The sequence below is a fragment of the Grammomys surdaster genome, unplaced genomic scaffold, assembly GCF_004785775.1.
Source record: "Grammomys surdaster isolate TR1022 unplaced genomic scaffold, NIH_TR_1.0 126313, whole genome shotgun sequence".
Classification (NCBI taxonomy): Eukaryota; Metazoa; Chordata; class Mammalia; order Rodentia; family Muridae; genus Grammomys; species Grammomys surdaster.
Genome location: NW_021621113.1, coordinates 2,621,863 through 2,645,614, shown reverse-complemented (window position 1 = coordinate 2,645,614; position 23,752 = coordinate 2,621,863). Strand labels below are relative to the sequence as shown.

General features: G+C 51.1%; 3 protein-coding genes across 3 annotated transcripts in view; 1 reads left to right on the top strand and 2 right to left on the bottom strand.

The window, feature by feature from the left end:
- Positions 1-17,011: 17,011 nt before the first annotated feature.
- Positions 17,012-20,200, bottom strand: Fam229a (family with sequence similarity 229 member A). The gene is made up of 3 exons (XM_028759573.1): positions 17,632-20,200; positions 17,406-17,552; positions 17,012-17,276 (listed from the first exon to the last, which is right to left on the bottom strand). The coding sequence occupies exons 1-3, from the start codon at positions 17,766-17,768 to the stop codon at positions 17,174-17,176; spliced, it is 387 nt and encodes a 128-aa protein (XP_028615406.1). The 5' UTR covers positions 17,769-20,200; the 3' UTR covers positions 17,012-17,173.
- Positions 17,934-20,023, top strand: Tssk3 (testis specific serine kinase 3). Its single transcript, XM_028759572.1, has one exon. It carries the CDS (start codon positions 19,135-19,137, stop codon positions 19,714-19,716), a length of 582 nt encoding a protein of 193 aa, XP_028615405.1. The 5' UTR covers positions 17,934-19,134; the 3' UTR covers positions 19,717-20,023.
- An 87-nt stretch (positions 20,201-20,287) lies between the features above and the next one.
- The window catches only part of Bsdc1 (BSD domain containing 1), a 30,728-nt gene continuing 27,263 nt past the window's right edge, over positions 20,288-23,752 (bottom strand). Inside the window, exons 10-11 of the mRNA XM_028759571.1 lie at positions 23,340-23,443; positions 20,288-21,716 (exon numbers count right to left, since the gene is read on the bottom strand). Coding sequence (XP_028615404.1) covers positions 21,684-21,716; positions 23,340-23,443 — 137 coding nt within the window. The 3' untranslated portion in view covers positions 20,288-21,683. The remainder of the gene's footprint in view (positions 21,717-23,339; positions 23,444-23,752) is intronic.

Genomic DNA, 23,752 nt, shown 5'->3' with positions numbered 1-23,752 from the left:
ATACACCCCTCATCTTCTCCAGACCCATGCTAACACACCCCTCATCTTCTCCAGACCCATGCTAACACACCCCTCATCTTCTCCAGACCCATGTTAACACACCCCTCATCTTCTCCAGACCCATGTTAACACACCCCTTATCTGTCCCAGTGCTCCTGGTAAAAGACCATTGCTTGCTGTGGGTCCAGGTCCAAGCAGGGCAGCACATGCTTTTAATCCCAGCACTTGAGGAACAGAGTCAAGTTGATATCTGTGAATCCAGCCTGGTCTACATTGTGAGTTCCTGGACAACCAAGGCTGTATAATGTGAACCTGTCTCAAAACAAACAAACAAACAAACAAGTGGAATTCTGGGTTAAAGAGATGGCTCAGTTGTAAAGAGCACTAGCTGCTCTTCCACAGGACCTGAGTTCAATTCCCAACACCCACAGGGCAGCTTATAACTCTCTGTGACTTCAGTTCCAGGGAAACAAATCTTTTCTGGCCTCTGTTGCCATACACATGGTGTACAGACATACAAGCAGGCAAAACACCCATACTCATAAAAACAAAATGAAATTAAAAATAAAATTTAAAAAGGCACCCTGTAAGCAGGCCTCAGAGTGGATCCAGGTAAGCTATGGGTGGGTGTATCAACAGGGCTGGGGGCTGGAAACTTTGTAGTGGGGAAACAGCTTATGTGAAGGCCTTGGGCTAGGAGGAGGCTGGTTCTGCTAGAGGCTCTAGAGAGTGCTACTTGACATCATCCGGATGCCAGCGCCAGGATCTACATCTCCTGAAGCATCCTCCTGAGCAGAAACCTCAGATCTGGCCTGGGCCAGTGTCTTGCTCACACTAAAGAGGGGGTAAGTGTTGAGGCACAGGGGTCCTGCTCATAGGAGTTTTCTATCTAGTAGGACATGCAGTGGTTTAAGGAAAAGCCAGACTCAAGGGTGGATGAGAGGTCAGTGGGCCTTGTGGAGGAAGAGGTTAGATCAGGGGACAGTGGCAACTGAATTTTCTATGGGGGGAGGGGTGGAAGGAAGAGCCTAGCCTGTGACAAGTCTGGGGGACAGGATCCTTGGTTTCAGAGACTGAGTATAGAGACAATGGGAGAGGGTAGCGTTGCCCCATCCTTTCCTATTTTGGATGATAGCCAGTGAAACATCCATTGAGTAAGGTTGGGCATCAGAGGAGTCTGGGGAGTCCTTGATGGGTTTGAGGGGCTCAAGGGAGGTCCAGGAGGACCTCAGGTGGCAACCAGAACTCGACATGCTTCTGTACATACATGTACACATTTCCTGAGCCAAAGGCTAGAGCCCAAAGTATGGCTAGTGACCGGAGAGGAGCAACGGTCAGCTTTTAAGACAAGACTAACCCTGGGGAAATCGGGCCTCTCATTTCTGCTGTGTGAGGTCATCCAGGAAGTACCCAGGCTTTAGGAGGACTACTTGGGCGGGGCAGGCAGCAAGGGACGGCCTGGGAAGAAGCCAGACTGAGACAAGAGCTTCCAGAATACAGACTGAAGGAGATCCCTGAGCCGGGCCAGACTGACAGACGGCAGTGGCAGGCAAGACTGACAGACGGCAGTGTGGGTGGCTCATCATTGACTGACCACATTGTCCTAGGACTCTGGAGATCCACAGCCACGACAGTCCTCAGTGGCCAAAGAGAAAGCAGAAGCATAGTGGGGGACTTCGATGAGAGTAGGGTGAAAACAAGAAGCCAGCACCAGCTTTAAGGAGGGAGGGGGAGAGAAAGAGAGGGAGAGAGACAGAGAGAGAACAAGCGAGAGCCAGTGAGCTAGGACAAAGGCACCCAGGCAGGCACTGGACTCAGCTGGAGACATCCAGAAAAACACTTCAGGTGGACAGGGGCCATTAGGGGCGTGGCAAAGAGAACCCCAACAACGACAGGGCCAAGACCCTCAAGGACTGACTTCCGGACTCAGGGTTACTTTTCATGGGCCTGGGCTCTCTGGGTTCCAGCTCAATTGCCAGCAGGTACCAGTTCTGTAACCTCCCTATCAAGTCTGAGCCTTGAGCCTTGCTATGGATTCCGGGCCAGTGCAGGGGAGTTCTGAAAAATTGCCTTTCAGAATTTTAGGCTATCCCGAACTTTTAGTTTTTCTCCTCCTTCCTTTCTTTTGAAGTACATATGCAGGAGGCAGGGGGTGGGGGGTGTTGGTGCCAGGGCAGAGCTGATGGCACATGAGCTGATTGGAGGGGCACATTCTCTGTGGAGCTTGGTTGCCCTGATAGCAGAGGCTCGTGCTCCTGGCTCAATTCCCCAAGCTTGATGAGGTCACCAGAAATCCAACCCAGTTATCTGGGTTGTGTTGAGCCTGCCCTTGCCCCGTCTCCCTCCCTCTTCAACTCCTGGGCACCTTTGGAGAAAGACTATCCCACAGTAAAGCCTGGATTGCTTATAACTTTCCAGCCAAAATCCCCCACAAAGGGGAAGTCCCTCTTACCAGGGAAACTGAAACTTCCAGTCCATCTCCAATCACACCCTTTCCTCTATATAGCCTCCTCGAAACCCTTTCCCTTCAGCCTCTTCCTCCAGGTGATCTAAGGCATGCTACCCTCCAGCTTTGTAACTGTAGGTGAGTCCCCTCCCCTAAAGTCATGCTTTGCCATCTCTGTCAGATGAGGACCTTGGGAGCCACCGAGGTTGTCACGAGGTGTGGTATTGCCCAAGCATCCATATCTACAAAATGGGAATGGCGACCGTACCTTCTACCTAGGGCTATTTGGTGTGGGTTAAATGAGCCAGGGGCATAAAGGAAGGCCCAGAAGCACTGCTGCTGCGCATACAGAGCCTGCACGATTTCAGAGACGGTTTCTTACTCTTTTGTTGGCCCACAGAGTTTCAATTCTACACCTATTCCTTCCCTAAGAGTGTTGCCCTTCCTCTCACCTCAGGACCTTTGAACACGTCCCATCCCTCTACAGAGAAAACCTCACACTCTCAGGTTTCCAATCTTCTTATTTTTTATAGTGTCTGTGTGTGCCTGTGTGTATGTGCCCCTGTGTGTTTGCCTGTGTGTGTGCCTGTGTGACTCTATATGTGTGTGTGTCCATGTGTGCTTTCCTTTCGTGTCTCTCTGCGTGTGCCTGTGTATGAGTTTGGTGGGGTGTGTGTGTGTGTGTGTGTGTGTGTGATGCATGTGGAGTTCAGAGTTCGATTTCCCAGGAACTCAGGTTTTCAGGATTTGTGGAAAGCTATCTCACCAGCCAAGTCATCTTTCTGGTCCTCTATCTTAACACCCAGATTAAAGCGTTCCCCAGGAGCTTTCAAGATTCACCAAGGGGGAAGAGTGACCCCCCCCATGTCAGACTCCACGTCCCTGGGTTCAGAGCTTCTGCTCGGCATTTTTCACACTGTATCCTGTTATTCCAGGAGGAGACAGGACTGAGCCAAGACTTGGCCAGCTCAGCTCAGCTTAGCCTTTCTTTAGCCACTGCTCTGAGGAAGACCTGCTTCCCCCTGGGATGTATAATCTCCTCTCTCTCTCTCTCTCTCTCTCTCTCTCTCTCTCTCTCTCTCTCTCTCTCTCTCTCTCTCTCTTTGCCACTAGACGAACCCTCCACCATCCTAGGGGGACTTTCTAGTGCAGCTTGCTTAAAGTTTGCCATTGCAATGTTGGGGATAGAACCTGATTATCTCAGCCAGTCTGAGCCATCCTCATGTGGGCAAGGTATGTACACCAGCACTGAACTACACCTCAGTCTGCTGAGCCTGCTGAGACACACCCCAGCCCGCTGAGATACACCCCAGCCTGCTGAGACATACCCCAGCCTGCTGAGATACACCCCGGCCCACTGAGATACACCCTGACCAGTTTTTGTTGTTGTTGTTTGAGTAATTAAGAGAAAGAATGAAAGGTATAAAGAAATGTGAAATCAAACATGCTCCGTTTGAGGCCAAGTCTGGTGACACATGTCATTAAACCAGGATTTAGGAGGCAGAGGCAGGAGGATCTCTGTAGGCTCCAGCCACCCTGGCCTACATAGTGAGTCCCAGCACAGCCAGGATAACAAGAGAAACCATTTGTCAAATGAAAACAGAAACTAACCAACCAACCAACAACAACAAAGTAAACATGCTTCCTTTGGCTTTCTGGCTCTCAGTGGTTCTGCATTGCTCTTAGAATACTGTCTGTACCTAGCAATTAAGGTCTCCACTCTCTGGTCCCTACCACACGCTCTGGCTTCCAATGCAGCCATGTTCCTCCTCCCTTCCCACTTTTGCACCATGATACGCTCTGCCTGGCTGTTTTTCCATGCTGTCTCGAAAGGAATGGAGCTTGTTGTAGTCATCAAAGCCAGAGGAGACCCAGGCGGTCAGGAGAGGTAGCCAAGGCTGGCACTCTCTGAGCCCTGTGTTCTTGCCGTTCTTGGGACTGGAACTAAAGGCATAACCTTGGAGCTGAACTTGCAGATGCCCAGAGGAGTTCATGGAGAGAGCAGGCTGGCACTGAGAGGACAGAGGAGCCTGAATTGAGAAGGAAGTCCCTTTTTCTCTAAGTGATACCTGGACAGTGCCACATTTGGAGCTTTAGGACACAGCAGGACCCACTAGAGACAAAGTATGGCTCCAGAAGCCCAGGGACTCCAAGCAGGACTCTGGTTGAGGCACCTGGAGGGAAAACCAGTCACCGGTGTGCCAGGGAGGAGGGAGTGACCCTGGAGCAGGGTGTCCTCGAGGCTGAGGGAGGAAGAGTTTCTTGAAAGAATGGGTGCTCTATTCACTTGCCAAATGCGGTAACAGGCCATGGGAAAGGACAAAGGAGCAAGGCTGAGGGTGGCACCGCACCGAGGGTCTGGCTTAGGTAAGGGTTGCAATGCTACACAGGGCTAGCCTAGAGCAAGAGGGGGCTGTGAGTGGAAGCAGGGTGGTTTGGGTCAGGATGACTTGAAGCGCCTTTGGGATATCATTTGGATCTGTGAGTTTGGAGTAAAAATATGTATTACATACACACACACACACACACACACACACACACACACACACACACAGAGAAATTGTCTGTCTGTCTGTCTGTCCTCCCTCCTCACCTCTCATATGTCTATGAGAGGCTATAGGGTGGTAACTGAGATCTCTGTCCTGGACTCAGTGTCCTTTAGAGGTCACTCTGGATGCTCTCACAGGGACCTATAGAACACAGACAAACAGGCCCAGGGAAACAGATCAGAAGGGACAGCAAGAATCCCAGAGAAGAGTCAGTTGGACCATCTAAGGAAAGGCAGTGCTGGGTGAATGGCTCTGGGTGAGGGAAGGACCATAAAGTCCAGACTAGAGCCAGCCAGTGGGAACTGGGCAGTGACAGGTAGAGAAAGTGGCCTGCCAGTGTTCTGGTTGCAGGAAGTTGGGTGCTGCTGCTGTCATGACTTTTTTTTTTCCTTTCATTTATGATAGGGTCTCACTAGGTAACCTTGGCTAGCCTGGAACTTACCAGGCTGGCCTCAGACACACAAGAGTTCCGTTTGCCTCTGCCTCCTGAGTGCAAGGATTAAAGGCATGTGTCAACTATGCCTGACCCCTACTGTGTGTCTTAGTCAGAGCAGCAGCCCTAAGACTTCTTTCTTCTGGCCACAGGCACTTTCAGTCATACCTTGATGAGGAGGTGTGGGTAGGCCCACTCCTGGCCTCAGCACCACACAGGACCCAGAAGACTGTCTATGGTCAAGCACAGGCAGATGCCTGAAGGCCATGGTCCGAGCTGACTTGCGTGGACCATGGCCCTCTCTACTTTAAACTTGTTCGTGGCTCTCCTACAGTTTCCTCCAGCCCGGTGTTTCGTGTGACCTTAGCTAGCAGGCTAACCTAGTTGCCTGTCTGGTGGTTCCTGACTGAGGTAAGACATTCAGCTCACAACTGCCCAATCTCTCCTCCCTCCCATTTGCCCTTCTTCCTGGAATGCTGCGGTTTGTGCTCAACACCCCCACCCACCCCCAGGGTCATCTCAGCTATCAAGAAACACAGCTCAAGGGATCCCTGGAGCCTCCCTGATCCTTCAGAGGACTTACTATGCCCCAAACAAGTTATGCCATCCTCCAAAGACCCTTCACTCAGATGACCCATGGCTCTACCAATTTTTTTTTTTTTTCTGGAATGAGTTCTGCTTGCCCTGCTGGGTGTTCACAGATGACAGGGGTGGATGGGGAGGACCACAGGAATGTAGCAGTCAACACGTATGTGTATCACTGGGACAAAATGAGATGTCCCCGTACACAAACACACCAAGTGAAGGCAGCTCTAGGGAAACTGGGACATGAGGGGCAGAAACTCAGAGCCCCCAGGAGCAAAGGAAGGGGGGGGTCAATCATAACAGAGAGGGGACACCAGGTTGTGCAGGGCTTCCAGACCACCTTTGCTCATCTTTCGCTCCGGCACAGGTGGGCCTTGGGATCATCACCCACACAGCCTGAAGCCTGTACCCCCAGATTCCCAGAAAACAGACACCTGTGACATTCCTCTGGAACTGCAAGGCATAGGGAATTTAGCTGAGCACTCCAGGTGTCCTGAGCTGAAACTGCCACAAGTATCTTTGCCCTGATGTCTTTGGATGAGTCATTTAGTATCTGTGAGCCTCGGGCTCCTCATCTGAGGACAATTTAGGTGTCGATGGTTCCCTTCTACAGATGGAATCCCATGCTTAAAGAGAAAACTCGTGCAAAAGGAAACTGTCAGTCTTCTGGGTTCTTGCGAGGCGTCTCAGCCCTGCCCTGTTTCCCTCTGTCCCTGCCCGGTTTGGGCCTGCATCCACATAGGGAGGTTGTTGAATGCAATAGATGCTTAGCCCATCAACTGTCTCTGTCCTTTGAGGTTTTCCTCTGAGGAATTTCAGGCAATCGCCACTCCCCACCCTTGTCAGGTCTTCCCTGAACCTTCTGTCTAAATAGAACCAACTACTGTGAGGCCATCCCCTCCCCTTTGCCCACAAGGCAACAGGACTGAAAAGCTGGGGTTGCCTCAGCAGGGGCTGTGGTTAGACAGGACTAAGGACTTCCTTCAGGGCTGCAGGATGTTGCTACTCTGGAAAGCAACCAAAGTCCTTGGACCGATGCACTTCCCGGAAGAGCCAGGTCTGTCTGCCTAGACCAGCCTTTTGTTGAAGTGAATCAGCTGGGCAGTTATCCTGGGGACCCTCCTGGGTCCTGTTTAAACCAAATGCACAGCCCCGAGATTACAAACACAGCTAACGGGAGCTGAGCCATAGCAATAGAATTCTTTAGCACAGAGCCAGAGGGTACGGGTCACCAACGAGACATATGCTGTTGCCTCCGTGTAGAACACTTCCTGGGGCCTAAAAAGAGCTGACCCCCTCAGCCTCCAAGCTGACAGAGCTTCCCGATCAGTCGATTCAACATTACTGACTTCACTGTGTGTCACCCACTGTCTAGACCTGTGAACAAGACGGTCCTTGCCCATTCCACAAGAAGCAGCACCTACCTGGCCCATCCCTCTTCTCAAATAAAACACGTTGCTTATCTCTGATGCCGTTTTATGGTCTGTCTGTATCAGAGGATAAGCTCCAGAGGAACAGGGACCTCACCTGTCTCACCAGTGTGGTGCCCAAGAACTCAGTGGAGGAAAACACCCGCAAGCTGCCGAAACAGTGCTGATAAATAAATTGACATGGCACTCAGAGGCAGGGCAGACACACAGACTTCAGAGCTGCACAGAAGTATGAAGCCCACAGATACATGCAGGATGATTGCCCACAAGGTGCTCTTCAAGCCAACTCTGAGCTGTCTTTTCCTTGGCCGTTTATCTTGCCCACTAGCCCCTGGGCTGGAGTCACTCCTGTCCTGAGGCATCCAAGATAATAGCTGAGGATATCTTGGTGCCTAAATTCCTTGTGCTAGGGACAAAGCTGGCATTATGTTTGGGGTTTATTTTTGGAGACAGAGTCTCTCTGTGTAGTCCTGGCTGTCCTGGAACTCAGAGAGATTTGCCTGCCTCTGCCTCCTGGAGTGTTGGGATTAAAGGCCTGTGCTACCACTCAGGGCTCTCCCTCTCTCTCCTTATATGTGCCTGTGTGTGTGTTTATCACTGGAGTGAAGGTGCCCCCAGAAGTCAGAAGAGTGTTTCCATAAAGCTAGAGTAATAGGTTGTGAGCCATGAACATGCGAACTGAACTAAACTCCAGATCTCTGAAAAGCAGCAAAGGCTGTTAGCTGCTGAGCCATCTCTCTAGCCTGTTAACTGTTTTGAGCTCTTTCTTTGGTGAACATCCATTTCAGTATACTCATATTTACCAACCTTTAAAAAGAAAGATGGCTCAGAGCGTAAGGGCATTTGGTAACAGGCCCTCTGACTTAAATTCAATCCCCAAAACCCAAATGGTGGGGCGGAAGGAGAGAAATGATCACGGCGGGTTGGTCTTCGACTTCCCTACACAGGCTGTGCTCACACCTCCTCCTCCCCCCACCTCTCCAAAAGGAAACTACTTTTGAAAATTTGGTGGAGGTCAAAGCTCTAGAGGCTGGATCTTCTTTTCTAGCTCGACCTTCCACAGCCCCCACCATGGCTCCTTCCAAGTTCCGCCCCTCACTCCCGCTCTGATGGGCGCGAAGAAATCCGGTTTCTTCCTCCAGCATAGGAACTGGTAATTAATGTTAGTCCACTAGAGCTTCCACCTGAAGGGCCCCGTGCAGGGCAGACAAGCTGGGGACCAGGCTGTTCACCAGCCCCCATTTCCCCGAGGACAAGTACCCAGTTCAGGCCACGCCCTTCCACGATGGCTGGAATCCCCCGCAGGCCCTCTCCCTCCCCCGCAGGCCCCGCCCCTCCCCCGAGGGTCCCGCCTCGTGTCCAGACCTCCGGACTTCCTTGAGGGCCCCGCGGGACCCGGACTGGGACCCGCCTCCCCACCGAGAACCCCGCCCCTCTCCTCTCTGGCCACGCCTTCTTTCCCCAAGAGTTTCCCCCACACACACACCCGTTGCCCGACCCTTCTGAGTCTGGGCGCCTTAGCCAGCGGGTGGCCGGGACAGAGCAGCTTCCTGCGCTTGGGTCAGCGACAGGCACTACCCGGCAGGCGGTGACGCTTCGGGCTCAGTAGTCCCCCCAGCTTCCGAGAGCGGCGGGCTCCAAAGAGGCCCAGCGGCGGTAGTCCCAGAAGTATAGCTTCTGGCCCAGGCGATGGGGGATCGATCACTTCGGGAGAGTACACACAAGGGAGAAGGGAGTCCCCATGGGTCCAGGTCACTGTAGTCGACCTAGAAAGATAGGCTCCCCCACCCTCACTTGCCTCTTCCCAAGAGCACCCCCTCCAACCTCTAGACCTGTTGCCAGGTCAAGGTGTTTGATCCAGTGACATTCTCCTTCAGTCCTCACTGGGACAGAAGAAAGTTCAAGAAGTGGGCAGTCTCAGTGAATAGCATGTCCGGTCCTCTTGACCCAGGGTTGGACTATTTAATACCGGCGTACGTTAGCCGGAGACATCAGGTCAAGTGACTGAGGTGGGGTTGGGGTAGAGTTGATCTTTGGTGGGACCCCCATCCCGCCAGCATCTTTAACTTTCTCCAAGATAGACCCCCAGCTCCTTAGGCCCAGGGTCTTTCGGAAGGGTGGGGTTGAGTGCAGGAAAGCCTGAGAGAACACACACACACATATGCACACACACACACATATGCACACACACACACACACACACACCCCAGAGGCCTCCAGCCTCTATTCCCACAACTGTCCGTGTGTTCACAGGAACCCACATCTCAAAGGCTTTCTCTGGTTGTATAGTTCAACACACATCTGAGGCTGAAGGACAGGAAAACTCCATGATAACTCTCTTCTTTACCACTCTAAATCGTTAAAAATTCTCTCATCTGCTGGCTGGGCAGTGATGACGCTCGCCTTTAATCCCAGCACTGGGAAGGCAGAGGCATGTAGATCTTTGAGTTTGAGGCCAGCCTAGTCTACAGAATGAGTTCCAGGATAGCCAGAGCTACAAAGGGAAACCCTGTCTTGGGATGGATGGGGAAGACCCTAAATCCTCCATCTGTTTTTTTTTTTTTTTTTGGTTTTTCGAGACAGGGTTTCTCTGTGTAGCCCTGGCTGTCCTGGAACTCACTCTGTAGACCAGGCTGGCCTCGAACTCAGAAATCCGCCTGCCTCTGCCTCCCAAGTGCTGGGATTAAAGGGGTGCGCCGCCACCACCACCAGGCCCTCCATCTGTTCTAACTCACTCTTTTTGCTGAAGAATGAACTGAGGTTTGGAGACGGTTAGCAAAAAACAAAGGGTGGGACAAGTCCGTGCCCTTGGCCTGGCTGAAGCATATTGCTCAGAGCTCTGAGCCCAGGCTGGATCCTGCTTCCTGATACGGGGATTCTGAGGAATGTCCTGGCCTAGCTAGCTCCCTTTTGCACACTGCCAGTGCGGACTGTTTAACCCCTAGTGACTCATGCAGGCTTCAGAGGAGAGTGGGCAGCTGCTTTGAGCCCCCAGAGTCCAGCACAGGCCCTGACTTGTCCCCCCAATTGTATAGCCATATTTAGGGATCTCTTTTCTGTCCTTGGACAGCCTCCCTCTCCTAGTCCCTCCGTTCCCTGGTTGAGCCTCTCCAAGATGGCTCCTCCCGTCAGCCAACAGGCTCTCTGAAGGAACAGAAAGCCTTCCTTGGCTCCTCCCTCCTCGAGCTCCCTTTCAGGCCAACGTTCTCGTTTGTTACACTTCCCCTCAGCCCCTGCTGCAATCTGTTTTCTTCCCGGACCAATCCTTGGGAGCGGCTCCTGAAGGTCATCCCTGATCTCCTTGTTGCTGAATCCGAGGGATGAGTGAGTCTTTATCTGACTTGACCCCACAGCGGCGGCTGACTCCACATTCACACAGTGAGAACCTCCCTCCCACTTGAGATACTTTGGGGCCCTCCCATTGTTTTGGGGACACTCTGCGATCCTTTTCTTGCTATCTTAGTAGCTTCTGCCTGCCCTAACCTTGCAGCATTCCTGGGCACGGAGAAGCCCAGGCCAGGCCTGGATTCCCATGCCTTCAGTGTGTGTCAGAGAGCTGGTCTCTGTCCCACCCCCACCCGCCTCCTGGAGGCTTCCAGAAAGGTGTGACCATAGCAGCCAAGCTACTGCATCACGCCAGTTACGGCCTCCCTTAGAAATGCGTGCTTGAACCAGAAGTCTAGGCTTGGTTCTTTTTATTATTATTATTCATCTATATAATGTATATGGTGTTTTACCTGCATGTATGTCTGTGCTCCACTGTTTGTCTGGTGTCCATGGTGTACATGGGTGCCCTGTAAACTGGGGCTGCTGGGTAGGTCCTCTGGAAGAGCATGGAGTGCTCTTAACTGCTGAGCCACCTCCCCAGCCCAGCATCTTAAATGAAATGTATAAAGCACATGTGACCCACATCTATTTATTTATTTATTTATAGACAGGATATGGGAATTAGAAGTGTGTACACATGACTATTTTCTGTTTGTTTGGTTGATTTTTGCTTTTCAGAGACAGGGTTTCCCTGTATAACCCTGGGTGTCCTGGAACTCGCTCTGTAGATCAGTCTGGTCTTGAACTCGCCAATCTGTCTGCCTGTGCCTCCTGGTGTACTAGGATGTGCCACCACCCCCAAGGCTCATTTCTCCATTTTCATTCTTTCTTTCTAAAGACTGGTGTCTCTAGCTTCCTCTTATGCTATTGACACTTGGCCCAGGGATCTGTTACCTGGTGGGAGGGTGCCTCAACAGTCTCCTGTCGTTGCTGACACCCTTCATCCCCTACAGGACTGTCCCAGTAGGGCAGCCAAGATTGTACGTCCAGTGTGTCTTTTCCACCCCTCCCCCTGCCACCATTCCCTACCCCTCCCTGCCCTACAGTCTCTTCAGCACTAAATTCACACACGATTCTAGTGCCTGGACATTTCCCACCTCCACAATTGCTTGTTCAAGTGTCACTTTCCTGTGAAAGTCATTTCTGACTCCCCGTCAGGCCATTCCGTTGTGTTAGTCCCTCTGCCAGCTCCATCAGTGCCTTGTTTGCATCTGTGGATTCAAGCAGGCATTCATTAGCTGTCTAGTCCGCAGACCTGGGAGCCCTCCCACACCAGGCCCCAGCAATGTTAGGGTGAATGTAGCAGAGCCCCATGCCTCAGTGAGCACACAGACTAGCACTAAACAGAACAAGAAAGAGGTGGTGGTCAGGGTAGCCTTTCCTGAGAGGTAAAGGCTGGCAGAGATCTGAGGGGTAAGTGGACATCTAAGAGAAGCCATTCCAGCCCTAAGGTACAAGCGCCTAAAGGTAAGAAGCTAAAACAAAAAATACAAGGCAGGCTGGGCACAGTCTCTCAAGTCTTTGATCCCAGTACTCAGGAGGCAGTAGCAGGTGGATCTTTTGAGTTTGAGGCCAGCCTGGTCTACATAAAGAACCCTCTACCTCCCCTGCCCCCCTCTCTCAAAAAAAGGAAGATTGCTTTGTGTGTGTGTGTGTGGGGGGGGAGCTGCCTGGTATCTAATGTGCCATAAAGCCACTGAAGAGATTTAAGTAGAAGCAATTCCACTGGGGCTGTAGAACGGAAAAACCAAGCAAGAAGGAAGCTGGCAGTGCTTAGGACGGCTGCCTGAGGAGTTTGGACGGCTGGTGGGGTCTCCCTCAGAATGGCGCCAGGGCAGTGTGGACAGGACCCGTCTGCCTGGACTGGAGGTTGAGGAAACGGGCCAGAACGGTACCTCTGTGGCTCAGTCCTCAGTGGTGGTCAGGAAAGGGCAGTGGGCGTGGGAACACCGTTTCCCCAAGCTGTCCAATCTGCTATTGCTACTGGGTTGGCCCCTGGCTTCCTGTGGTCTCCCATTCATCTTTTTTCCTATAGAAGTAGACTGAGGCTCAGGAAGTCGAAGGCTGCTGACAAGGCTTAGTACAGGGCATAGGGGAGGAGGAGAAAGAGGAAGCTGGGTCAAAGCCCGGATGTGATGGGCTTCAGGGAAAGTGACATCTGTGGTTTCCTCAGAGCCTGGAAATTCCACTGGCTCTGACTGCGTCAAGAGCACGCATCCTGGGGTCTGGTCCATGATCATCCAGGGGCCCCCTCTAGGATTAATAGAGTCCAGGTCTGTAAGTCCTTCCTGACAGATCCCAGGAGGAGACGCTGTCAGTGTGCACTTCCCATGGTCTAGTCCCAGTGTGTGGCCTGCACCTCCTGCAGCTCTGCAGCTCTTGGAGGGAGGCTATCCTGGTACCCAAGAAGCTTGAAGGGGTTAAGGAGTCTGCTCAGAGTTACACAGCTAGGAGGAGGCAGAGTGAGGATTTGAACTGAGGTTTGACGGACATCAGAGCCTGTGCGTCTTACCTCCTATGCTATATTAAGCCTGTCCACCCTTCAGTTGATTGGCTCAGCAAAGGGAGGAGGCTTTGTGGGGGATTGCTTGTGGTTGGGGTGGCTGCCCCCCTTCTCATATCGAGAGATGGGAAATAGTGCTGACGTCAATTGTTGCCATGGTGATAAAGCAACCCTTTCCCTGCCATCTCCATGGAAACCTGGGGGGTCCATCTGTACTTCGATTCGCCCCCTCCTTCTAAAAGGGGGTCCCTTCGGGAGGGGCCAGTTAATAAGGTATCTGAGAGAGAAGGCAGTGATTCAAACATCTTTTTCTGGGTCCCTTCTCATTGCTCAGGCCCAGAGAATAAGGCTTGGGACCAGGAGGTCTCTGGCCAGCTCTACCCTTGAGAATGAGGAATTCAGCAGCACCTCACCAGCTAGGGATTCTTGTAGAAGCTGTCCCTTCCCTAATTTCCTAGGTTCCAGATCCATCCCTCTGCAGTGTGGTGACAGTGTCCTTGGCTGCCTGGCTCTCTGCTGCCCCCTTGAAGTCAAAGGTCAGAGTAGCAGCAGTTTGCAACCTCACTGTTTTCAAAGGATAGTGGAATCTGGCCTCCTGCCGGGTACTATACAGACACGACCTTACCAAAGCCATGCAGAAGGTGACATAAACCCCTTTCCAGATACAGGCGTGGAAGCTCAGAGAGGCTTAGGTATAGGGCCCCTACAGTCAGAAAACAGCAAGGACAGGACTTGAACTCAGGATTGGATTGAAGCCAGAGGCTTTCCTCCGTGGAAAGAAGGACCAGAATAGAATGGGAAATAGAAACAGGAGAACGGAGGCTGGCTTAGTCTGCTATCTGCAGAACCAAGTTCAAACTCCCTGAGCTCGGGCCTCTGGGCTTTTTTGGTGTGCCTTTTCTGCTAACCTGTTCTGCATTAGGTTGGACTCTCAGCATGAGCTTGCTCCCAACTTGAGTGGTAAAATCTTAATTCCTGATCTTGCCTTTCACCTTCTTGCCTTAAAGCCTTTGGCTGGAATGCCCCTTTCCCTGGCTCCCTGACATTCTAGAGCTAGCGAGCTAGCCAGCGCCATGGCCTGCCTAGCAAGATCAGTGCCTGAAGTCATGCAAACCAAGTGCATAGGAGGTGGCAGGATATGTTTATTTTATAGAGTTTATTTTTTTGAGCTTTATTTTTTTCTTTATGGTCTTTTTAAAGAAAAAGAAGGCCTAGAAGAGGGTGGGGCAGGGAAGGAAGTACCAGAGATGAGAGGAAAAAGAGAGGATGGGATGGATTCAGGATTTCAGGGTTGGATGAGTCCATAGAGCTCAGCATTTAAGGACCACTTGGGAGGGGGAGCTTTTTGTGTGGAAACCAATGAAAGTGCTTTAGCTGCGTGTGGTGTGCACTGCTGTCCCAGCCCTGAGGATGTTGTAGGAAGATGCTGAGTGCCAGGCTAGCCTGTACTGCACAGAAAACCTGCTTTAAAAAAGGGGAGGGGTTGGAAAGATGGCTCAGCAGTTATGAGTACTGGCTGCTCTTCCTGAAGTTCTGTATTTGATCCTCAGAATACACACAGTGGCTTACAACTGCCTGTAATTCCAGTTACAGGGCTTCTAACACCCTCTTCTGACCTTGGTGGACAGTTCATGAATGAAGTGAGCAGACACGCAATGCTGGCAAAACATGCTTCAGTTAGGGTTTCCACTGCTGTGAAGAGATACCATGACCAAGGCAACTCTTAGAAAGGACAGCATTTAATTGGGGCTGGCTTACAGGTTCAGAGGTTCAGTCTATTATCATGAAGGCAGGAGCATGACAGTGTCCAGGCAGACATGAGGCCGGGGGAGCCAAAAGTTCTACATCTTGATCCAAAGGCAGACAGAAGACTGTTTTCAAATAGCTAGGAGGAGGGTCCCAAATACCACCCCCATAGTGACACACTTCCTCCAAGAAAGGCTTCACACACTCCAAAAAGGTCACACCTCCTAAGAGTGCCACTCCCTGGGCCAAACATATCTAAACTACCACAATATCAATAGATACAAAATAAAAATAAACCAGTCTTTTTTTTTTTCAGAGCTGAGGACTGAACCCTGGGCCTCTACCACTGAGCTAAATCCTCAGCCCCTAAACTCATTTTAAAAACTATTTTTAAAAGGCTCAGGTGGGTAGATCACTTACTTAGGAGGTGCAAATTCATGGCCTGGATCCCCAGCACTGAATAAAACCGGGCAAGGCATCACAAGCCTATGGCACAGGCCTATGGCCAGCCTTAGCTACCTAGTGAGTTTGAAGTCATACTGGGCTATATGAGATCCTGTATGGTTTTGTTTAATTTTTTTCTAATAAACAAAAAATTGCCTTTTTCAGATGACCATAGATCTGAAGTATCCTAAAAAGGGGCTTGCACTCCGCTTCATGTGGGTCAGTAGAGAGGTATTTCAGCCATTTATTTTAGGTCTCAAGGGACTGGAGATTGAAGTAGACCTTTGGGTTACATAGCTTCATATTTAAAGAGAATAATAATTTTAAAAAACCACAGCAAACTCTAAAGCCTGATGTTGTGGTGCAGACCTGTGCTTTTCCTGAGAGGTTGAGTCAGGGAGATCAAAGTTAGAGGCCAGCCTGGGCTACAAAAGATTCTCTTGCAAAAAAACTGCCATCTTTATACGTACAGAACAACAGCAGATTAGAATGTGTTCTACTTAAATAGGCTCCTTTCTTAGGACCCTTCCTGTCATGGCTTCTGCTTGAGGGGAGTGGTTCAAGGGATTTAGTGTAAGGAAATAGAATAGTTTTATGTCCCAGCATAACTTGTTATCAGGGGAACCTTGGGGATGTCCTTTAATTCCTCGTTTATGAAATAGGTAATTAAGAAACTTAGGACGGGCATGGTGGTGTATGCCTTTAATCTGAGCACTCAGGAAATAGAGGAAGGTGAATCTCTTGAGTTCAGAGCCAGCCTTGTCCACAAAGTGAGTTCTAGGCCAGTCAGAAAAGAAGAAAATTGGGGGTAGGGGTGGGGTTTGGAGAGGTGGCTTAAAGCAGTTGTCTTTACAAAGAATTCAGGTGTGATTTCCAGCAACCACAGTGGTTCAAAAACATCCTTGACTTTAGTTCCAGAGTATTCAACAGGCATATGCTGGTACATGCACATAGATCCCGCCAAAACATTCATGCCCATAAAAATTATATATATATATATATATATATATATATATATATATATATATATATATGACATATTTTTCAAATAACTTTCTTTTCAGTAACTCCGTTGGTCTTAGAGGAACCAAAAGTCCAGGGACCATCCCCTGACCCCTACAGCAGGCCAAAGAACAGCAGGGAGCCAAATCTAATTCTAGCTTGAGTTACATGGAGTTGCTGTGGTCAGTCTTTTATTATTTTTTTCTACATCATCTATCCATCTTTCCCTTTCTTGCTTCTGTCCCAAGCTGCTCTGAGCAGCCAGTGTTCCGCAGAGAAATGAAGATTTCATTGGCAAACCCAAGACAGGGAAAGGGAGATTGACAACCGGAGATTTCTGCGGGTGAAGGGGAAAGGGCAGTAACTACCAAGAAATACCTGGAAGATGGTGACAACCCCCTAGAGGGAGGTGGGTAGGGAAGTGGAGGCTGGTGGAGGGTTAGTCCAAGAGAGGAAGTAGCCCAAGGGATAGGAAAATGATACTGGCTGGGTCAGAGAAGCCGGTGGGCCCGATCCGACGGATACACATACACGGCCAGCCCGGAGTGGAAAGAACAGTTTATGCTGTGCTTTATTAAAATGTGCATCATTCTTTTATTTTAAAATGTGCATCATTGTCTCGTGCTCGGCGCGTGCGACCTCAGCGTGGTGGCCCGCGGCTGGCCTCGTCCGTCCCGGCTCCTGCAGAGCTGCCGTGCGCAGGCGCACTCAGGTAGCGCGGGCCCGGGGGCTCCCGCCCATGGCCAGGTAGACGTCGATGGGCACGTGCAGCAGCGTCAGACAGTGGCAGCCCGGGCAGCGTCGGAGCGGCCTGGCGAAAGCGGCAGGCGACAGGGGGCGCATAGTGTTGGGGTGCGCCCGGGGATGTGCCTGGGTTCTTTGGGGTAGGGCCCTGGGGATGGCGATGGGGCAGGGCCGAGGGGTAGGGTGACGGCCTCACCTGACAGGGTTTTGATCCGTAGCTACAGGCTCCGGGCTATCCTGGGACTCGGGGGCGGAGGCAAGGCCAGGGGAGTCTCCGGCCTCAATGGGGAATCTTCGACCCTGTGGGGTCTCCTGGGCACTCATGTCCAGGCCCCGGGGCACTCTGTATAGGAGTGGCGGTCAGGCAGCTCCGGGACCCTAGGTGCTCCCTGCCCGTGCCCGCCTCCTGTGTCGTGGCTTACCTGCCGGAGGCCGAGGCCGGTCCCAGGCTGGAAGCAACTGCCCGAGCCCTGGCCGCGGGAGGACGCTCCGGTCCAGGCGGAGCCTGGCAGGTGTCTGCTGCGCGCCCGGGCCCCAGCGTCGAAGGGGAGGACTGCATTGTGACCCGGGTCTCTGCGTGCTGACCTCACACAGCCTGTTCCTCGCTGGAATTCTAGGCAGTCCCGGAGCGTTCGGGTATTTAGTGAGGGCCCGGGCCTGAAGCCAGAGGGCTCTGGCGACTGCACCTTGGTGACCTGTTTGCACTCTTCCCCAACAGCTGGATGGGGACTTCGGAGGCGAGGGCGACCTGCCTGGAAGCGGAGCCCACATGGAGAAGGCCCGCATCCCTGACCTACGCAGCCACCCAGGCCCGTTCCCCAACACTGCTACCACTCGGTGCCTTACTCAAGAATGACTTAACCCATGCTGGGTTTGCTGGTGGTGGTGAGGGAAAGTAGAGATACTGCCCACCCATGTTGTCTGAGGGTCACACAGCATTTACATCACAATTGAGCAGGAGTTTAAAAATGTCTGGTCCTCTCCCTCCCCACCACCTGTGGCTGTGTCCAGACGGAGAATGTTCTAGCCCTGGAGGCAGCTGTGAATGAAGTCCTTGGGGGGAAAAGAAGCAGGCCAAGGGCGATGGTGGAGTAGAGCTGCCTCGCGGAGGCAGCATGAGCTGAGAGGGTGACAAGAAGGAGGCGCTACACAGCATGGAGGACTTTCTACTCTCCAATGGGTACCAGCTGGGCAAGACCATTGGGGAAGGGACCTACTCAAAAGTCAAAGAAGCATTTTCCAAAAAACATCAAAGAAAAGTGGCAATTAAAATTATAGACAAGATGGGAGGGCCAGAAGGTGAGCTGGGGCCTTTTGGAGGAAGGGTGGGCTAGCCAAAATGGGTAGGCGCTTCCCTCAGACCAGCTCTTCTTCCCTTTGAGTCAGAATGACAGAAAGCAAGTTAGATTACTGCCCTAAATAGAAGGATGCGGAAAATCCAGGATCCTTACACCTTTCCAGATCCACAATTAAAGCACAAGGTAAAGAAAGGGTCCTCGGTTTTTCCTGTCCCAAGAGGTGTTGGTCAAAGGCAGCAGGAACTGGAGCCACACAGTGGAAGAGGGAGAGGAACACTGAATCCCTGGAAAGAATACTGGGTTCAATAGCTTTGAACTTCCCAAATAGCTCATCTGTGGTCTCGCAGGCTGCTGGGCGGTTGTTCCAAGGATGAGCCAATCATGAAATAATAAAAGGCAAATACTTGCTGCTAGGGACAACCTGAGACTGTTCAGGGAGTCAAGGAGGAGCACCTAGACGTGGTAGGTGTCCAGAAGCTGGAAAGCAGGAGTCAAAAGTGAGAAACCAGGCCATTTTGATCTTGATTTTGTCTACTTTTTCCCTCAGAGTTTATCCAGAGATTCCTGCCACGGGAGCTCCAGATTGTCCGTACCCTGGACCACAAAAACATCATCCGGGTGTATGAGATGCTGGAGTCAGCAGATGGAAAAATCTACCTGGTGATGGAACTGGCTGAGGGAGGGGATGTCTTTGACTGTGTGCTGAATGGAGGGCCACTTCCCGAGAGCCGGGCCAAGGCCCTCTTCCGTCAGATGGTTGAGGCTATTCGCTATTGCCATGGCTGTGGCGTGGCCCACCGGGACCTTAAGTGTGAGAACGCCTTGTTGCAGGGCTTCAACCTGAAGCTGACCGACTTTGGCTTTGCCAAGGTGCTACCTAAGTCATGCAGGGAGCTGAGCCAGACCTTCTGTGGCAGCACAGCCTATGCCGCCCCTGAGGTGCTACAGGGCATACCCCATGATAGCAAGAAAGGCGATGTCTGGAGCATGGGTGTGGTCCTGTATGTGATGCTCTGCGCAAGCCTACCTTTTGATGACACAGATATCCCCAAGATGCTGTGGCAGCAGCAGAAGGGGGTGTCCTTCCCCACTCATCTGGGCATCTCAACCGAATGCCAGGACCTGCTCAAGCGGCTCCTGGAACCAGATATGATACTCCGGCCTTCAATCGAAGAAGTTAGTTGGCACCCATGGCTAGCAAGCACTTGATAAAAGCAATGGCAAGTCCTCCCCAATAAAGTAGGGGGAGAAAGCAAACTGAAAAACCCGCTTCTAAAATGGTGATCTATATTTTACACTAAGTGCTCTCGTCCCCAAGCTCATTCCTACCTCCTTACTGCGGCCCCGCAGGCTTCTTACCTTCCCTGTAAAGACCTTCCTGGAACTAAGGGCCTTATTTAGATTTTTCTTTTATTAATGGCTCTCAAATGATTTTCATAGGTGATTAGTTAGCGCTCATTAAGTTAGACCCTAATATCATCAATGGGCAGGGAGAAGTGAAGAGAGAAACATGATACCCTGGAACCACTCAGGTGCTACAACTTGCTTTCCAAATAAAAGCAAACGCTTTTGGAAACCTGACTCCTTGGTTTGGTGAGAAACTGCTTGGGCCCTTCCCTTTTGTAAACTAGAGGCCAAGTTGAGTCAGGAAGGAGACAAGGAGCATCCTTAGGACCCAGGCTGTACCCCACCTGTGCTCCCAGGTCCAGGCAGGAAGTCATGCCTGAAATTGTGAGAGCCTCTGCCAAGGGGGACAGAAACATCCCCAAACACTTCTGGCTTCTGTTCAATAACTTTAATGCTGTTACAGCAAATCTGTAAAAGGTTCAGGACAAACTTCTTTTATTTTTCTTCCTTTTTAATTACAAAACTAACAGCTGTTCGAATTTTTTCTTTACTTTTTTTTTCTTTTCCCAGCTACAAAATACTCTGGGGAGATGCATTATAATTTAAAATATATAATATTGCACAAACAACCAAAAGGTTAAAATAATTACAAAGAGAAAAACCCATCCCATCAAAAAAAAAAATTTAGCATTCTGTCCACCCTACCCCCTTCACTGAAGGTTTGCAGTGCCCACCATTCACTGCCACCCTGACCAAGCTCCTTTAAATGAGTCACTGGTAGATACACCAGCAGACAGCATCACTGGAGCGGCATCTGTGCAGCACCAGGTCTTCATGTGGCCCTCACTGTCTCAAGAGGGTAAGAACCCCAGGCTGTCTTCAGGAAGGAGGGCCTCTGCAGGAGATAGGAGTCTCAGGATGCTTGCCCCAGCATATCCCTTCAAGAACAGAGAGGGTTGAGGAGAAGCTGGCCTGGCGCTGGACTGTGAGTACTCATCTCTGCTCACTACATACAGCTCATAGCTGGCTTGTGTCCAAAGCTATGGGACTCACGACAGGTAGCTGCTTGGAGCAGTTATCCTACCAAAGCAACACACCAAAGGGCCTCAAAGTGGCTCCCTCCCTTTCGGGGGAGGGAAAGAAATACAAGAGCAGACTCTTGCAGTGGCACAGATGGGCTAAGGACTTGGGTGCATCTGACAGAAAAGCCCTGGGAAGGTGTAGGGATATCCCAGTGTGGGCTCGAATAGAGTCGAGGTTTGGTCTTAAGATCTGAACCCCATAGGACCTTTGCAGGAGTGAGAAATGGTTGGGATGGAGATTCCGGAGAGGCAAATGTCCCAGAGAGATTGCCTCTTCCTCATTGGGGCAGGAACTAAAACACTGTTCACTGTTCCTGTGTGTAGCCAAGGGCAGGTGGCATGGCCTTCCTTGCTGGCTTACTGGCTTACTAGCTTACGGGGTAGTGCATGTTGTCTTCAAAGAGACCAATGCTTCAGGTCTTGTCTCTGCAGGAGACAGCTACCCCTCCAGGTCTCCCAGTAGAAATCCCTACAATAGCAGGGAAATGCAGGCTCTCCGGTGATGGGGTACATCCTCCCCTTAGGTCATCCTAAGGTTGGCACAAATCAGACTTCTGGATCTGTATTTGAAAAGGCTCTTCCAAGGTGTGAGCAGAGGGCCAGCAGGGAGCCACCAGAATATGTACCAAGTTCTGGATGGCAGGGGCCATTTGGGGGGACATTCTCTGTCTTCCAAGGCCAGCTGAGACTAGCGAGCGAGCGAGGTGGGATGTGCCGTGGGTGGGGGAGCTGCTTGCTCTCGCTCCCTCATTCCCAGTCCTCCCACTCTACATCTTCCAGCTGCAAAGGTGAGGAGACAATGAGAACACAGCACACTCTGAGTCACGCCCAGAGCCCTCCCTACCGAGCTAGCCGACCACTGGACCAGCTCTCCCCCTCCCCAATTCCTGGCTTTAGGGAATACAACACAGACACATGCTGCCTGATGGGGGGGGCAGCAGCAGGCTTGCTGCTTTGATTGTTTCAGGGCCAAAGGAAATATTTCCACTAACTACACTCAACTCTGCATGGGTGTCTGCCGAGGAGTCCCTAAGGAGACTGTTTCCTGCTGAGCAAAGGCTGAGAAGTGGGAGGCGCGGGGCTCCAAGTGCTAATGTCTACTTTTGGTTGGTGTTCTTTTGTTTGTTTTGTTTTGAGATAGGGTTTCTCCGTGTAGCCTTGGCTGTCTTGGAACTTGCTGTGTAGATCAGGCTGGTTTTGAACTCTGCCTCCTGGAGTGGTGGGATTGAAGGGCTATGCCATCGCCACCTAGCTAAAACTCTTTTGTTAACTTTAAAGCTTTAGAGAGTCTGGACTTGTGTGCCTGTCATAGGTCAAATGGACTCCCTCCTGCCCTCTTGTTGGGGAATGTTCTCTCTGCACAGGGCTTCTCGGGCTCTGCAATCTAACTTGTCACTGCTGGCCTGTTCTCAGCTGACTCCTGCTAGAGAGGGCCTGAGTTGGGGTTCAGGTGTACCGAAGGCCAGGTTTTGTTGTATGTTTGCATATTCTTTCAGAGCTGGGGATCAAACTCAGGACCTCCTGAAGCTTTGAGGAATGTTCTACCACAGAACCATATTCCCAGCCAAGCATATTTGGATTTAAAGAGAGCTAAAAGACATAAGCTAGCAAGTCCTTCATAGGACAAATCTCTTGTGTAGCCCTAGTTGTCCTAGAATTCACTATATAGACCAGGCTGGCTTTGAACTAAGACTCAGAGATCTGTCTGCCCCATCTCCTGAGTGGCAGGATTAAAGCTGTGCCAAGTCATTTCAGGCAGAAATGGGGAGGTGGCAAAGACTAAAAACAGTAAAAGGCCCAATTTGGACGTAAACTACGGTCATTATTGTCTATGAATGACATCATATGACAGGCACCCACTTACATGGTGACATGGTTTACCTCACTGCAGCTTCTAAGACAGCTACTATCAGTCTGGTACTTTAGATGAGGAAATAGATGTTAAATGACTCAGCCCAAGGTCTTCTGTCTCCAAGGCCAGGAACTTGCTAAGGTCTCCTAAGTCCTAAGGCCAGGACCAGTCTCCCCCCCACACCCCCCTCACCCAGGCCTATGTATTCTAGGCAGTGACTTCCCCGTGCTTCTACTGAGCACTGGGGTCACACTGGGCATGTGTGCCACCATGCTGTGCTCAGTATGGTTTTTTTTTTTTTTTTCTTGTTCCTTGAGTGACTCAGATACAGAGCTAAGGTCAAGGACTCATCCATGCACACACCCTAGAACTGATCAGCAGCAGAGTCCAGTGATAACTGTCATGGTCCTGATTGTAAAGCCTCAGTTCTCTTCCTGCAAGCTCTAACAGATGCAGGGATTTGCCCTGCAGGGGTGGCGAGGTTTGTTGGTAAAGCACCTCTACCCTGCTGTTCATGGACTAGCTCTGTCCTGCTAACTAGACCTACTCACCTCACCAGAGGCGTCCACTGTGGAAAGTGCCATCTGCACTTCTTCTTCAGTCATGTCCAAGTCAAAGTCCTTCTCCCAGTCCTCGCTGATGTCCGTGCTTGAGCCTGGAATCACGAGCCACATGTAATAAGCAGCCTGTGACATGGAGGGAGTGTCTAAAGATGGTTAGGCATACTCCCTGGTGTGCTATCTTTAAAGGGGATGACAATATACAAAGTCTTTATAACCATTTTTTTTTTGTTTGTTTTTGTTTTTTTGTTTTTTAAGACAGGGTTTCTCAGCCAGGCGGTGGCACACGCCTTTGATCCCAGCACTTGGGAGGCAGAGGCAGGCGGATTTCTGAGTTCGAGGCCAGCCTGGTGTACAGAGTGAGTTCCAGGACAGCCAGGGCTACACAGAGAAACCCTGTCCTT